The 17,371-nt window shown below is 43.1% G+C and overlaps 1 protein-coding gene across 1 annotated transcript in view; it reads right to left on the reverse strand.

Annotated features, from left to right (window-relative positions):
• The window catches only part of LOC124777106 (heat shock 70 kDa protein 12A-like), a 210,236-nt gene extending 194,158 nt beyond the window's left edge, over window positions 1-16,078 (reverse strand). The window contains exon 1 of the mRNA XM_047252393.1: window positions 14,998-16,078. Coding sequence (XP_047108349.1) covers window positions 14,998-16,078 — 1,081 coding nt within the window. The remainder of the gene's footprint in view (window positions 1-14,997) is intronic.
• Between the last annotated feature and the right edge of the window lie 1,293 nt (window positions 16,079-17,371).

The raw sequence follows: 17,371 nt of genomic DNA on the forward strand, positions 1-17,371 counted from the left end.
TGCACCACAGTTGCCAAGGTGCCGGTTTTGGATAGCGCCATTTTGCCATACACAGTGTACTTTAAAAACGTCGGCACACGAACAGTTTACAAACACGTTTCGGAAGTGCCTCTACCCTTCGCCGGAAAGTCAATGAGCATGCCCTTTTAGACCTCAGATAAATCGCTCCGCTTCTGTATTAAGTCAAAGCCTGCGCTGTTTTCCGCGTCCCCCGACACGGTTTATACAAGGTGGAACAGAAATATAAGGCACAAACTGCACGACACGTTCCTCAAACGCAGACGAACAACTTATGTTATACGAATATGGGTCTGGAAACGCTTTGATTCCATGTGACAATTCATTTGCTCCAATTCCGTAATTTTGGGGAACACACACGAACAGAACGGTGTTTGCTAAAGTTATCGAGAAGGTTGTATATACAAGGTTACTGGAGCAATTAAATTCACATAATTTGCTGTCAAATGTACAGTTTGGTTTAAGAAATGGTTTAACAACTGAAAATGCTATATTATCTTTTCTCTGTGAGGTTTTGGAGGGATTAAATAAAAGGTTGCGAACGCTAGGTGTTTTCTTTGATTTAACGAAGGCTTTTGACTGTGTTGACCACAAGACATTACTGCAGAAGCTGGACCATTATGGAGTAAGGGGAGTAGCTTACAATTGGTTCGCCTCTTACTTTAACAACAGAAAGCAGAAGGTAATTCCACGCAATATTGAGAGTGGTAGTGATGTTCAGTCCCAATGGGGCACTGTTAAGTGGGGCGTTCCCCAAGGGTCGGTGCTGGGGTCACTGCTGTTTCTTATTTATATAAATGATATGCCTTCTAGTATTACAGGTGATTCAAAAATATTTCTGTTTGGTGATGACACAAGCTTGGTAGTGAAGGATCTTGTGTGTAATATTGAAAAATTATCAAATAAGGTAGTTCATGAAATACGTTCGTGGCTTGTGGAAAGTAATTTGATGCTAAATCACAGTAAGACTCAGTTTTTACAGTTTCTAACTCACAATTCAACAAGAACTGATATTTTGATCAGACAGAATGGGCATATTATAAGCGAGACGGAACAGTTCAAGTTCCTAGGCGTTCGGACAGATAGTAAGCTGTTGTGGAAAAGCCCATGTTCAGGATCTTTTTCAGAAACTAAATGCTGCTTTATTTACCATTAGAACAGTATCTGAAATAAGTGACAGTTCAACACGAAAAGTAGTCTACTTCGCATATTTTCATACGCTTATGTCATATGGTATTATTATTTTTATTCTAAAAGGGTATTTTTGGCTCAAAAACAGGCTGTTCGAGCAATATGTAGTGTAAGTTCGAGAACCGCTTGTCGACCCCTATTCAATAGTCTGGGAATTCTGACATTGCCCTCACAGAATATATGTTCTTTAATGTCGTTTGTTGTTACCAATATTAGCTTATTACCAAGAGTTAGTAGCTTTCACTCAGTTATTACTAGGCAGAAATCAAATCTGCATGTGGAATGCACTTCCTTGACTCTTGTGCAGAAAGGAGTGCACTATTCTGCAGCATCCATTTTCAATAAGCTACCACAAGAGCCCAAAAATCTTAGCAGTTGCCCAAACGCTTTTAAGTCTAAACTGAAGAGTTTCCTCATGGCTCACTCCTTCTATTCTGTCGATGAGCTCCTGGAAGATCTGAAAAATTAAGCAAATTCCAGTATTACATTGTTGATTTTCTTTATTTAAACTTACGAATTGTCGCCTGAATACGTTTCTTGTACTTCATTTTATCTGTTTCTACTATCGTGTTATAATTTCATGTATTGACTCGTTCGATGACCATGGAGACTTCTCCTTAATTTGGTCCCACGGAACAATAAATAAATAAATAAAAATAAAAACGCATCAGCCTACCACACGCACCTCTTTTTCACAGGAGATGTTGAATACGCCCTCCGGGGGCATTGGCACATGCATCACCCTGCCGTCATCGTCAATCCAGGACGTGCGGATATATGCCTGGAGTATTGCGTATGGTTTCGCAGCCATCCATGATACGGTCACGGAGACTCTGAACATCTAACATCTTGTACTGAGACTTGAAACTTCCTGGAGTCTTGTACTGAGATTCCATACACAAGAGCTTCCAAATGCCCCCAGAAGTAAAAGTCCAGTGGGTTTAGCTAAGGAGAGCGTGGAGGAGAGGCAATTGGTCCATGACTACCTATCTATCTTTCACCGAGTCTTATATTTAGAAGCCGACGGATATTAGCACTAAAATGAGGAGATGCTCCATCGCGCATGAAGTACATGTTTTGTCGCACAGCTAAAGGCACAGCTGCTAACAGCCCAGGTAGAACATTCTCTACGAAATTATGATAACTTTGTCCGTTGAGTCTGGAAGTAAATAAGTGAGACCCTACCAGACAGTCACCAACAATGCCGGCCCAAGCATTGACTGATAATTTTTGTTGATGACTTGCTTCAACAGTTGCGTTACTATTGACGTCTTCCTATAAATGCCGATTGTGAAAATTTACGAGCATAATTTCCTATCATTAATTAAAACTTCCGGGCTGAATTGCCGTGGTCCATATATAAAACTCCTTCTCCTTCCTGACGTTTCGTTGCCTACTGCGGGCAACATTCTCTGAGGTGAGTCGTCAGGAAGGAGAAGAAGATTTATATATGGCCCACGGCAGTTCAGCCCGGAAGTTTTAATTAATGAAGACGCCGGCCGTGAAAGCTTACATGTTATGATAATTTCCTATGTTTAAGGAGTAGTAGAAAATGAGATGTAACGTGGAAACAAAGCGTTCCCAAACCCATGTTCACATAACATAATTTCTTCGTTTACGTGTGAGGAATGTTTCCTGTAATTTTCGCTGCACGTTTTTGTTATACCCTGTATACCCTGAACTGCTAACGCTGTCACCTGCCGCCCTAAAGCCCTAAAACCATAGCGTTGTCACCTCCCGTCTGTGAGTGGTAACTGCACGTTGACGTCGAACATACGCGGTGGTCACACTTAGGTGACTGAACCGTCTAGGAACACTTTGTTGTCCGGATGTCTGTTTGTCATTTTGTCCGACTGTTAAGAACACTTTTTCCAGGAAGGGGTAGAGGTGTGAACTTGAAATTTATGTCAAACTCCGAGGTCGATTGTTCCTTGGCGGCGTAAATAATTTCAGCTTCTAAGCCAATGCAATCAAAATTTACGGCCATGTAAGTCACATATTTTGGTACTTGCAAACTCACTCATCAGAACCTATAGGTCAGGGTGTACAGACTTTCTAGTGCTGAAGGCCGCAACCCCCTCACTGTGGCTATGTAACGGCCGCAAGAAACCAAGAAAGGAAGAAAGAAAGAAATAGTTCACATTATTTGTTTCACAAATATTCAGTTTATTTAACAAATGCAGTTACAAAAATGTATTTTACGGAAACATTATTTATACAATTAATTTGAGACATGACACTTCACTTACTTTACAATCGCTGTGACGTTTGGGTTAATTTTTGCACTTTACGAGAACGAAGGCTAAAGGGGTTGGCCGCTGTCTGCGCATCCCTGTTACAGGTGAACTGTGTATATATATTTCGGGCCTAATGGTCCAGGGGTAAAGCGTGTGCCTGGCATCCGATAGAGCGTGGGATTGAATCTCAGTCGGGCCATGGGTTTTTCAATCTTCGTTTCAATCTAGCTTTCACCTCTCAACGATGTGATGAGTCTCCAGATACAATACCTGTTTCGGATTCCACGTTAAACTGTAGGCCCCCGTTCCCCGGTTGGTTAACTGGGATAAGTTAGCGACTCGCAAGTCGCTGAAGTGCATCAGGTCATTGAGCCAAACGAAATTATTGTCATTGTCTATATACATACACTGACGAGCCTGCTTAATAGCATGTTTGACCGTCTTTGGAAAGAAATACATCACTGTTCCGCGTATCAGGGATCCGACAGTTTGTCGGTAGGTTTCTGGAGGTATGTGGCATTAGATAGCTACACACAGGTTATGTAAGTCGCTTAAATAACCGACCGCTGTTGTGAGTGCGCTGCGGTGGCGCCTGATAACGACCCAGATGGGTTCCATGGGATTTACATCATTCGAATTTGGTCGCCGGGACACCAACATGAGTTCACTGTAATGCTTCTCAAACCACTGTAACACGCTTCTGGCTCCAAGACAGGAGCAGTTATACTGCTGAAAGATGACATCACCGTCGGGGAAGACATGCAAGCGCAGGAGAATGTCTCCCGCAGCATAATACTGCTCCCATCGGCTTTCGTCCGTGGCGCGCTGCGCTGCACGTTTCGAGCCGCCGTTCATCTCAATGATGGCGTTTATGGGGCGACCATCGATCTAGTGTAACAAAAATATGGTTCACCCGAAGAGCCGACATGTTTCCATTGATCGACGGTCGAATCCTATTGGTCCCGAGCCCACTGCAGTCGTAATCGACGATGTCGTTGGTTCAATTTGCGAACACATAGGGGTAGTCTACTGCAGAGCTCCACGCTCAACAATGTACGATGAACGGTGGGCTCCGAAACACTTGGGCGTGTACCAGCATTGCGCTGTCTCGGCAGAGATGCAGCAAATCAACATTCCACTTTACAAAGCAGGCAAGCCTCCGGACACCACATTCTGTAAAGAATCGTGGACGCCTAATGGTAGTTTCACTGTCATTCTCCCTATTCTCGTAGCGACGTGAACATTCGACCAGCTTCATCGTTTTCGAAACACTCGCTCACAGGCTCTGCGTAATAATAATCTACCCTTTGTCAAAGTCGCTTATCTCAATGGATTCTCTCATTTGCAGCCAATATCTTCTCTAGGGTCTAAGGGTAGCGTCTTTCACTCGTAATAAAAACTGTTTGGGTCCTGGGTTCGATATCAGCCATTGCTTAATTTGTGAATAAAGTCATCGGCAATGGCAGCAGCAGACTTTTGGTGTAATGTGTCACCTTCGCTCTGTTAACGGCCTTTTCAAAAAAGGTGGAGGAGCAGACGAAGGTGCGGGACACCCCCATGTCCTTGGGGTAGGAAACTACCCCTAAAAGGCGGCAGAATAAGCAGTGATCAACGGAATGAGGAGAAATCAATAGAAACCTTTGCATTCAACGCCTGTAATGTATATCCAAGGACAGGTGGCCAACTGTTTAAAAACGTGCCATAACGATTTCACCATCAGCAAAATATTCTGAAGTAATACCCCGGTCGAATGTGTGGCAAAGGACAGCCAAGAAGTGACAACGAGAAAAAGATAGAACAACCAACAAAGAATAACATTCTAGAAGTCGGAGTAGACTGTCGAGGAGGGGTCACATCCTTCCCAGTTACTACAGGGGCACATGTCTGGATGATTGATTATTCTGGCCTTGTAACTTATATTAGCCAACATGGCCTTGCAAACGAGTGAAAAAAAGGGAAAGCTACAGACGTTATTTTTTCCGGGGACATGCAGCACCATTGTATGGTTTCATGACGAGGGCACCCTCTGGAACCCAGTAAGAAGAAAATGATGAGAAGGAAAAATAGTGGGAAGACACCGACTGGCAGAAAGGAATGAGAAGTGAAGTCGCCTGGTCGAATTTTGCAACGAGCACAATTTAATCATTTCTGGTTTAAGTCTCATGAAAGAATGTGGTATACGTGAAAGAGACTTGGAGGCAGAGGAAGATTTTAAATATTTTACATAATAGTAAGACAAAGATTTCAGAACCAGAATTTAAACTTCAAAACATTTCCAGGGTCAGACGTGGACTCTGGCTATTACTTATTGGCTATGAGCTACAGACTAAAACTGAAGAAACTGCAGAAAATTAGAAAATTAAGAAGACTGGACCCGAATACGTTGAGGTTGTTGGAATTTCTAACGGAGTATTAGGCACCGATTGACTGAAACAGGGGTAAGGAACACAATATAAGATGAATGGGAAGCCTTGAAAGATGCGATAGTGAAGGCAGCAGAAGCTGAAATAGCCAAAAGATAAGGAGAATTCCTTGGATAAAGCAAGAGATATTGAGTCTAATAGATGAAACGAGACAATATAAAATCCCAGCAAATGAAGCAGGCAAAAAGGGATACAGAGCCTAAAAATCAGAATTACAGGAACTGCAACGTGACAAACCAAGGACTGACGAAAAGAGAAATGCAAGGATGTAGAAACGTGCATGATTAGGGAAAAGACAGACGCAAAGTTCAGGGAAATCAGTGAGACTTTTGGAGGAAAGAGAAGCATCTGCGTATATTAAGATCTCAAATGGCAAAACAGTATTAACGAAAGAATGAATAGATGTGTGGTGGTCCGTATACTTAGGTAGTCTGTATAGATAGTCTGTATAAGGGATACAAATTGAAGATAATATTAGACAAGGAGAAGGGAAGTAAATGAAGATGAGACGGGAGATACGATACTGCAGAGCTCCAAAAGATCTGAGTGGAAACAAGTTCTTTGAAGTAGACGATATTACCTCAGAATTATTGAGACCCTTGATAGAGCCAGCCATGGTAAAACTATTCCAGCTTTTACGCAAGATACATCAGACGGACCAAATACCCCCGAATTTCAAGAAGAATGTAGTAAGTCCTATAAACAAGACAGGTGCTGTCAGGTGTGAGTATTACCGAACCGTTAGTTTAATAAGTCATTACTGCAAAATACTGATATGAATTATTTGCAGAAAAATCCGTTTGCGTTCCGGAGAACCCGGAGAAATGTAGGAACACGCCATGTCATACTGACCCTTCGACATAACTTAGTAGACTGAAGAAAGGTAACCTTACGTTTATTGCATTTATAGATGTAGAGAAAGTGTTTGACAATTTTGACTGGAAAATACGGTGAAATTCTGAAGGTAGCAAGGGTAAAATACAAATAACAGAAAGTTAATTATCTACAGCTTGTACAGACACCAGATTGCTGGTTTTAGAAAATTATCTACCGCTTTTACAGACAACAGAATGCCGGTTTTAGGGACGAAGTACAACATGAGACGTGACGCCTCTGCGCGGGCGCACGTCAAAACGAACTTTTTACAAGCGAGCTAGCATGTGAATCGGACATTTGTAGACGCTACAATCCACAAAAAAATAGGGGGACACCGCTATGGTGCAAATGCTAAGTTTCTTGGACAGCGTAGTTACGGAGTATATCGAAATAAATTTTCGAAAAATCTAATAAATTGGAATTTAGGTTTCAGTTTGAAACAGTTTGAACCGGCGCTCTAAAACGTCGCTGGCCACCACAGCCGCTATAGCTAGTAAACGCTAAGAGAATGTGCGTTTCAGAGATCAGTTCGAGCTCTGAAAAAAAAAGAACATCAAAAGACAAAGTGGGCATCGAGATTGGCACTCACAAGCAGCCCGCTAAGAGAATGTGCGTTTCAGAGAAGATCAGTACGAGCTCTGAAAAACAAAATAACATCAAAGATCAAAGTGGGCATCGAGATTGGCACTCACAAGGAGTCCAAATCGGATTTTTGTAATATTTTTATACAGGTTGTAACGGGTATAAGTGTATATATTTTTATACGTCGTACCTTAATATGCATACTCATCTGAGTAGAACAGTCTTCCCCATACAAGTCTCAGTTTGCTACCCGATGTTTTCTGCACAGTCGTAACTGCACCACAAAATGGACTACATCTGTCAGTATAGACTAATCGATTTGCGTCAACGTGTGCACACTTCAACACCTGACCTGATGACCAGGGGAGAATAAGCGTTGATGGGTTGTCGTTGCCATATTTACTTGAAGCTACTAACCAACCTAAAAACATACGACTTGTAAAGTTATAATTATTAGTCTCAGATGACGTAAATGCTGATGTAATATTGTTCAGTGCACAGTCTTCAGTCACCAGTAGAAATATCTGCACTCATATCCGTTACACAGTGTATTTACGGTATGTGAAGATCAGAACTCAAATATCAATATCACAAAGTAGTTCGACGAACCTCTCAAAAATCCTCGAGAAAATCGACTTTGAAGTTTTTAGGGCGACTTAAACGCCCAATGGTAAGTTTGATATTTCGACAGGTAGCGTGACTGGGCGGTACGTCGGCACGGTAGCTCAGCGTGTTCGGCTAGAGACCTGGTTGGCCTCTGTAATAAAAAAACTGAGTGAAACGATCAACAAACGAACTCGAACGCATGTCATGTGACGTCTGCAACGACCAAACACAACGATCAACAACGAACAAAATGAAAGAGAGAGAGAGAGAAAGAAAGGTGGTAAAGTGATCGGCTGCCATGTAGAGGGTCTGGGTTCTATTCCTGGCAAATGCAAATTTTTGAACAAAGGTCGATGTTATACTAGTATTTTCATGATACATAATACACAAAAAACAAAAAAAAATCAGTAGCGCTCGAGACTGGTAGTCGCTGGATTGACTTTTCCTTCAGTTCGAAAACCCATGTCATTTAAGTACAGGGTGTGACAGGTGTAAGTGCCGATATTTTTATTGGTGAATGAGGACAGTGCACTACACAACATACATCAGTATCTATGTCATTTGCAAACTAGTAATTATAGATATTGAAAGTCATACTTTTTAGTTTATTTAATATCTCCAAACACATGTGGCAAGAGCATGACATTAACGCTTATTTTTCCCTAGGCAGCAAGTCAGATGCTGAAGTGTGGACACTTGGAAGTAAAACCATTACTCCATACTGATAGGCATGGTCTACTTAGTGGTGCAGTTATCGCCATGCAGAAAACATCATGTCATAAAGTTTATGATGTGTTTCTGAGAAGACTGTTCGATGCAGAGGAATACCGACACACTGATATTTGTACATATTAAGGTACCATACATAAAAATATCTTCGCTTATATCCGTTACACCTACTGTAAAATTCATCAAATATATCATAATTAACACATGTGCAATTGCCCTTTTCATGAAACACACTGACTTCTTATTTATAATTACATATCACACAAATAATTCCTGTTTAAACTACAAATACAAATTCTTAATTACTGATCTTTTATAAAAGATTGGTACAAATGAACGCTGGCAGGGCTAGGACACACAACAACATCGTGTACACAGTGTTTTGCGAAGTGGAAAAACGATTGCAAAACTGAAAATACGTAAAGTACGTGTAATATGAGTGTGCAGTGCCCTCGGAACGAGAAAGAAGAAGGATCAGCCACAAAAAATTTGAGTAATAACAGACAAGTACATAAAACATGTTGCCACACCGAAATCACGTTTTTTAAAATATCAAGGCTTAGGTTAACTCACTGATAAAATTCACATTTACATCTTTTGATTTGTAGATGATAAGCTGTTAGTGCAGGACTCATACAGATAGTCCTGCAAAACCATATAATGTAATTCAAGGTAAGAATAAAAACGAACAAAAACTGTCCTTAGTCATCATTCTGTTGGATCAGTTACAACCTAAAATCTGTTCATTTTTACAGTTGTCCAATAAACAAAACCCACTGAGGATGGCACAGAGGTACTGAAATATGTTTGGGTAACAAGAAGAAACAATGTTTTGCATACAAGGTGGAACCTATATCCCATAATTAAGTGCAATGCGCATTCAGAGAGTATTATTTTATTATGCAGAGGCCACTTTTTAGCTAGGAACTTTCTCTTTATCAACAGAAATTACATTTTTCCAAGTTAGCATGTTGGGTTACATGGAACATCTAAGAGATCTGAGGCAACTGTTCTTCTTTCTTCTAATTGTTCTTATGCGCCCGCTCCTTATCCACTGAAAACTTTGATCCCACTTTCAATAACTGTCACTGAAAAAGAAGCTGTCCAGGTGGGACGTCATCTATGCCGATCTGTTGTCCATGAAGAGTCAAATTAGAAATCGGGCTAAGGGCTAAGTAACCCGAAGGCAACAAGGATTCTAACGGCTACAATCTAAAACGGAAGAAATCAGAAACCTCTTAACAAACGAAGAAATTACAATTTATTTCGGGGGATGACTGAAGAGGTGATGATGAGTCATTCCATTCTGATGTTTGCACATCGTATCGTCTATTGCACTGTGAGACAACTATGCCGAATATCTCTTCTGCGACGGAGAATTTTTCGAACGGCGAGATATCTGTGTGCTCTGTTTGGCTTGCTCTCTGTAGGCCCATTCCGATTTTACTGGCACAATGAAGGAAGACTATATTTTTGCTATTTGCAGATGAAAGAGACAGGGTTGGCTTACTAAACACCAAAATTATATGGTACTATGAGTAGTGTATTGTCTAAGCCTCATTAAATCTTTTTTTACCAAATGTAGTTTATTTATTATTTTTTAACCGACTATTAAATACTGGCCAAGTATTTGATATTACCCTCCATTTGAAACATTTTTATTTCACTTCTTTTTAATAAGAAAATTCTTTGAAAATTACTGTTGCTCAACATATATGAGCGGACTTCATAAGGTAAGTTACACATTACTGTATTATGGCAAGCCAACCAACTTTTTTTGAACACTGCATTACACTACGAAGTGACGCAGATACATCACACTTTTTTCATCATAGTCGCCAAGTCTCTGTAATCTGCGGTCGGAACCATGTACCTCGACGATAGAAATCCACTCATTGGTTACAGTCCCATTCGACAACCGCTATGTGAACGTTCTCAGCATCTGAAAATCTCTTAAACGCCCCCCCCCCCCCCCCCACGATTTTCTTTCAGCTTGCTGGTTTTCTGGACATTGCCGTCTGCGGTCGGTGACAATGGCCTTCCCTCCCGATTAGCATCGCTCACTTCTATGCTACCTTGCTCAAATGACCATTCACTACGGGTTAGGCCGACACTGTATTTGGTCCACGCACCACTACAAAGTGAATCTGTGCGCAATTCAGACATTTTGCTCGGAAAAATCGTACTGTCCCGCGTACTTCATCTTTGGAGTACGCTTCCATTTGCCATGCCATTTCACTCCCGTACTGTAAACCATTTGTTATTCATTATTCATAACGCAGCACAACTGTGTCTGCACGAAACACAGAACATGTAGGCCTATTCTCTTCTGGCCTTACGACATTCTCTTTGCAAAAGGGTCTTAGCCTGGGAGAGCAGGTGTAACTTACTTTCTGAAGTCCCTAAGTAACTTACTTGAGTAAGCAACAGTCGTTTATCGTTTTGGTTTTGGGCATTTTAATCATTGTGGTAGTAAATCTTGCTCACAAATGTAAATGGTATTCTGCAATACGCAAACACCTGTGTGTTTCACCTAAATACAGTAGATCCACGTGTGCTTCCCACAAATCACCACCGGGTGCGTGGCTCTCGTCCAATTCGAATGTGGGTGGAACGCCTCTTTGCGACAGTTTCAGCACAATTCCAGCGTGGGTCCTATTTTTAATCAAGCCAAGACTGCTCTGGAAAGGGGTAATGTTTAAAAATGTGAGCAACCATGGTTAATAATCGTCAAGATTTCTCCACAAACAAGAGTTTTGCTGCTAGTAGGAAACTATCGAAGATTAGAGTTTAACACCATGCAGACAACGTGACCGTTAGAAACGGAGCATTAGTTGTGATAGAATAAAGATGAGGAAGGACATCCATTTCAAAGGAACCATTCCGGAAGTTGCCTTCAGCGATCTAGGACAAGCACGGTAACCCCAATTCTACATGATTAGACGGAGAATTGAACAGGTGTTCTGTAAAATAGAAGTTCTGCGCACTAATCATTGCGCCCCCGGAAATGAGTACTCCATTCTTCGGATAAGTGTGTGATTCAAACTTATGAAGGTGCGGTACATTTCACCCATAATATCTCAGTGCTACTTGCACTCAAGTTGTAAGAAGGGCACAGAGTGTCAGAGTGTCGGCTAAGTTCGTGAAGTCCTGATGAACGAGGGAGGCTACTCAAATTCTTTGATGCAGAACCGACGCATGCATCGGCTTCTGCAGCATTTAATATGCTACGAAGAATCATTTCAGAGCTTTGCGCACAGGAAATGTTCGTCCTAGGTCAGAGAATGTCGAACACGAGACAAAAGTGTGCCTACGAAGGATATTAACTTCTCTCTTGACGTCACGCAGATACATTGGCTTATGACAGCAATGTTTCAGTACGCTGGTCTTTTGTTACCTTAGGTGAATAGTGTAACCTCGCAGAGAAAGTTATCTTGAAGTATAAACAGAAAAAAACTTCACACTATCTTGCTTGCGTGATAGATGATAAAAATGATATTTCGGGCTTTTAGAAATGCTTAGTCACTGCCTTAGAAGTAGTAAGTTAGTATATTATGAAACTGTGTCTACGCACAAAACAGAGAAATACTCTTGTACATCCATAATAGAACAGCAGACACAATATAATGCCAGATTTAGAATGACGTGTAACCTTAGAAGTAGCAAATTTGAAAAGGACAACGGTCCATCTGAGTGATAAGAATATTCCAAAGTGAACTCGTAGATCTAGCCACGGAGAAATGCTATCATCTGAGCTCCAATATCCTCTGTAATGAAGCAAGAAGTAACATCAACCCTTAATGAAATATTTCCACACAAGGAAATGCAACTCACTGTTATTACTAGAAACGGAATTGACAGACTGGAAGTTTTTGTTTCATTCATTTAACTTACAGCGCATTAGAGATAAAAGTTTGCTAAAATATTCGAAAGTCAGGTAAGCGACTTCGATTCGGTAGGGAAAAATATGTTGTCGTTCTATAAATGAAATACTGCGGCAATGAGAGTGAAATTTCACCGCAAGATGATACAGTGTTTACTAATGTGCCTCTGCGATACGAAATCCAGGGCATGGTTAGTGAGACAGCACGCAGTCTAAGGGATTGTGATGGCCTACAGTTCGATTTCTATCCGCATTTTGCTTTCCATTATTTTAGTTGTCCAATTTCTGTCGATTCAACTATCAACAGTTGTTCCTTGTTACCATAAAAGTCCCGTGTCATTGGACTAAAATTTTCCAGACCTAAGAATTTTACCATTTTGTTGTTTGCTTAGAAATCCAAACTGTTTCTTTCGTAAAATAATCTGTTTGTCAGAATTTTCATTGCTATGTATTTCGTCAAAAACTTGGGAACACTTGGTAGTCTTTTTTTTTTTACCAAGGAGTGTTTCTCTCTCATCAACTTGTCTCTCTTTTTGTACTTTCTACAAAAGTTACACATTTTATGTCGGAAGGAGAACCGCGACCACTATGTCAAAAACTGTTTGTATTTACCGCTTTGGGATTACCCATCTCTTTCCGACTTCTAAAAGTCCATCTAGAAGCCTAATCTTTCTACTAAGTAACACATCCAACAAGAATATTATGAATACGAAACTAGCGATCCCGGACTGACAAATAAAATCTCTTATACTTTCGTAGGTTTATTGCTGGTTTGATAATTCTTTCAACCCACCGGCCTCTTCTTTTGATTGATCTTGTGCTTGAACTATGTCTGCTAACAACCCGCAAAATGTTTGGTGCTACTTGACAGCACAAATAATAACGGTTGAAACAGTAAATTCGTATTCCGTTGAAATTTGTTTCAAATACTGTTCGACCACTGTCGTTTAGGTTGCGCATAATTTCCTTACGCCGTTGAAAATTTAGTGAGGGTGATTCCTCCTCCGTCGCTTTCGTGTAGCCGCCTAGATAACTCTGAGGAGGTAACCTATCTTTTCTTCCTTGCAAGGAAGGAATGGCAAAAGAGTCACGTAGAATTATAGTGGTGACGGGGAAAGTATGAGTAAACAGATGACATTGCCAGCTATATATAACCAACAGGTGAGAAAAGCTTAACAAAATCGAAACGAAACAAAATCTAAAGAATCTAAAAAAGGAAAACTAACTGCTTTAGATAAACCAACAACAAAGAAAGCTCGCAGACTAATATGATATTTGTACGGTACTGAAGATGTGTGTACAGACTAATATGCATCACACAAGGTAAAACACCACTGTTAGTTGTATCGACGAAATCTGAAAATATGAATTTCTGATATAGGAGAAACATGGTTTAACTTTTTAATAACTGAACGCTTGATCATTTGAATAAAACCATAGTCACGTTCCTTCTTTTTCGAAACCGAGGACGCACGAAACTTAAGATGATCGTAACAAAGAAAAAGAGACTATAGCATGGCGTCGTAACCAGTGTCAATATATGTAGCTGAACGTATTAGCCCGTCTTTTGTGTGACAACGCACGAGGGTACGCTGAAAAGTAACGCCATCGAATCTTTTACATAAAAACTCTTTAAATAAAACAAGCGTTATTAATCTTCTACAGCAGTCCTCTACCGCTACATGGCTCCGAATCGTAGCGTGTAACATGATGGTGTGTAGCATAACTATGTCGGCGCTTGAGAAACAGCGTGCTGCAATTGAGTTTCTAACCACAGAAAACGTTCGTCCATGCATGGACCATCCTGTTCTCAGCATGATAATGCCAGACCACACACGAGCGCTGCAACATCTGCAACGAGCCGACACCTTTGATTCACTGTCATCGATCATCCTCCGTAAAGTGCCGACTTTTCCCCATCTGATTTTCATTTGTTCCCAAAACTTAAAGAACATCTTCGTGGAGTTCACTTTGATAGTGGTGAAGCGGTGCGAGCAGGTTGTCGCTCCGTCAAAGAAATCAACAAGCTGCTCTCGCGTTAGGAGAAATACGTTCGTTGCCATGGTGACTATGTTGTGAAACGAATGTGTAGACGTGAAGAATAAAGATGTAGAGTGTTAATAACGATTGTTTTATTCAAAAAGCTTTAAGAGTTTGACCTTTAAAAATACCGAGACAAGGATTGCTTTCCATCACGCCGTCGTAATTGTCTCTTTTTTTAAAAAGTCGCTAGTTTAGGATAGCACAACAATGCAGAGAAAATAGTCAATACTTCAAATAGAACTAACACTGCCATGTCTGTAATGATCGTCGAAGATAACAAAACTATGAAATTCCGTAACTCTTTTGGTTTTTCAGTTCGCCATTTACTGGGCTCTCGGCAAAACACACTCAAAAATGTTTCGAAGTACAGCGCGTAATTTCTTGATGGAACATGAGTGACACTCCTTACCTGGTTCCTGTGGAGGTGGCGTGGACACCAGGCAGAAGTATCGGCCTTTGGAGACAGCTTCCTCATCTCCTGTTGATGTGAGCCTATCCAGCGGTAGTGGGTACTTCTTCTCGTCGTTTGGAGTTTCAGATTGCACGTTGTTCTCGTAAACTCGAGGACTTTTCACTTCTTCGTACAGCGCAGCGGACTCTTGCTTCACCGTCTCCCGCTTATCGCCCACCGGTACTTCGACAGAACTGTGCGACCTGTGACTCGAATCTGAACTGAGATTTTCGTTGGACTCGCCCTCTTCCTCGTGTATTATGCTCATCATCGGGTTGTCGTGAAACCACGGACGTAGCGTGTGAGGAGCACCGTCGCCGGAGTGATCGTTTTCCGGGAACTCCAGTGACTGGTTCGACCCGTTCGAAGAAGATTGGTCCGATCGGTTGCGCGAGTCATCCGACGGCACGGAACCCTCTTCGTCGGAAGTCTGCACGGCCGCGTCCAGGTAGCAGTGAGGCCCACGTCGGCCGTCGGCTATAGCCGGGTACGCGTGAGCTTCTTTCCACGACTGGTCCTTGTCTATAAACTGCAGCGACTCGTACAGGTTGTAGCCGTAGGCCTCTCGGTAGTCGGCAGTAGCTGGTCGAGTGTATTCGGACACATCTGCGATTCTTCCGGGGTGAGCAGCAGCGCGGTAGACCTCGCGCACTGTCGGGTCTGACAGACTGCCGACGGCGAAGCAGGTGGAGAAGCCGTCCACGGTGCCGAGTTTCCGGTGATCGGAGTCCTCGACGCCGGGTGGCGAGTCGCTGTCGCTGCTCACGCTGCCGGTCGTCGCCTCTGCGCGGTGGTATGGGTGGTGGTTCCTGGGGTAGCTGTACAGTTCCTCCATCACGGCCCGGACGCCGGTGTAGTCGTCGAGCGACTGGCGCGCGCACTGCCCGGAGGCTAATATATCCTCGAGCGAGCCGTCCCCCGGCAGGTAGAGGCTGCGCGGGCGCGCGCCGGCGGCCACGCACAGCCCCTTGTGCTCCAGCGGCGCCGGCCCCTCCTCCTCCTCTTCGGCGCCCTCGGGCCAGCGCGTCTGCAGCGGCATGGCTGGCCAGGAGCCGACTGACTGGGTCTGTGGGCCTCGCCGCGCGCGGGCCGACCGTCACGCGCCACGGCGCCGCACCGTCCTTATGTAACTGACCGCCTTTCGCGCTCTGCCTGCTCTCTTGCCTGCTGTTGTTTTGCTGGACCATCCGCGCATCCGCCCCGGCCACGCCGAGACACGCGAGGCTACTGCGCAGCGCAACCAGTAGCGCACTGCTGGAATATTCGAGCTCTTTCTCCGGGTCTCTGCGTATGTGACGCCTTGTGGAGGGAGGACAACGGGACAAGTCCTTCTGCGGTCGACGACATTACTTCTACCTCAGCTTCGACGACGTGACGGACTGGAAGGGGTAGCGTAGAGGTTAGCGACTCGAACTGTGAATAGGACACTCAGAACGCAAGACAAAAGAAGATCGCGGAACTAGGTGCGCCCACGGTGTTACCCGCGGTTAAACAGTTACTTATAAAGCAACTAGCCGACTACCTGCCGTTGCGCTGGTATGTATTTATCCTATTCTCCTGTTAGTCCATCTACTCCTCTCCCTCCCCCCCCCCCCCTCTATGTCAATTTGCTCCTCCCCTTTTGTCCATCTCTTTTCTCACTCCTTTAATACCATCCCCTCCTCTGTCTCTGTCAATCTCCTCCACCCTCTCTGTCAATCACCTCCTCCACCTCTCTTCGTCCATTTTCCCACGCCTCTCTGTCCATTTCCTCTCCCTACTCATCTCCTCCACTTTCATATCTGTGCCCTTTCCTCCCCTCTTTCTGTCCATCTTCTCCTCTCCCCCTTCTCTGTCTATTTCCTATAACCCCTTCTGTCTGTTCATTTCCTCCTCCCGTATCTTTGTGCCTAATCTCTTCCTCCCCCTATCTCTGTCCATTTCCTCTCCCTATTCATCTACTCCACTTTCATATCTGTGCCCTTTCCTCCTCCCCCCCTTTCTGTCCATCTTCTCCTCTCCCCCTTCTCTGTCCATTTTCTATCCCCCCACCCCTTCTGTCTGTTCATCTCTTCCATATCTCTGTGCCTAATCTCTTCCTCCCCCCCCCCAATCTCTGTGCATTTCCTCCTCTTTCCTTTCTTTGTCCATCTCCTCCATACCCCTCTCTCTGCCCATTTCCCACTCCCCTCTCTCTGTCCACCTCCTCCACCCACACTCTCTGTCCATAACCTTCTCCCACCTCTCTGTCCATCTGCTCCTCTCCTCTCTCTCTCTCTCTGTCAATCTGCTCCTCCCCATTGTCCATCTGCTACTTCCCCCTCTGTACATCTCCTTCTCCCAGTCTCCCCGT

The sequence above is a fragment of the Schistocerca piceifrons genome, chromosome 1 (genome assembly GCF_021461385.2).
Source record: "Schistocerca piceifrons isolate TAMUIC-IGC-003096 chromosome 1, iqSchPice1.1, whole genome shotgun sequence".
NCBI classification, from domain to species: domain Eukaryota; kingdom Metazoa; phylum Arthropoda; class Insecta; order Orthoptera; family Acrididae; genus Schistocerca; species Schistocerca piceifrons.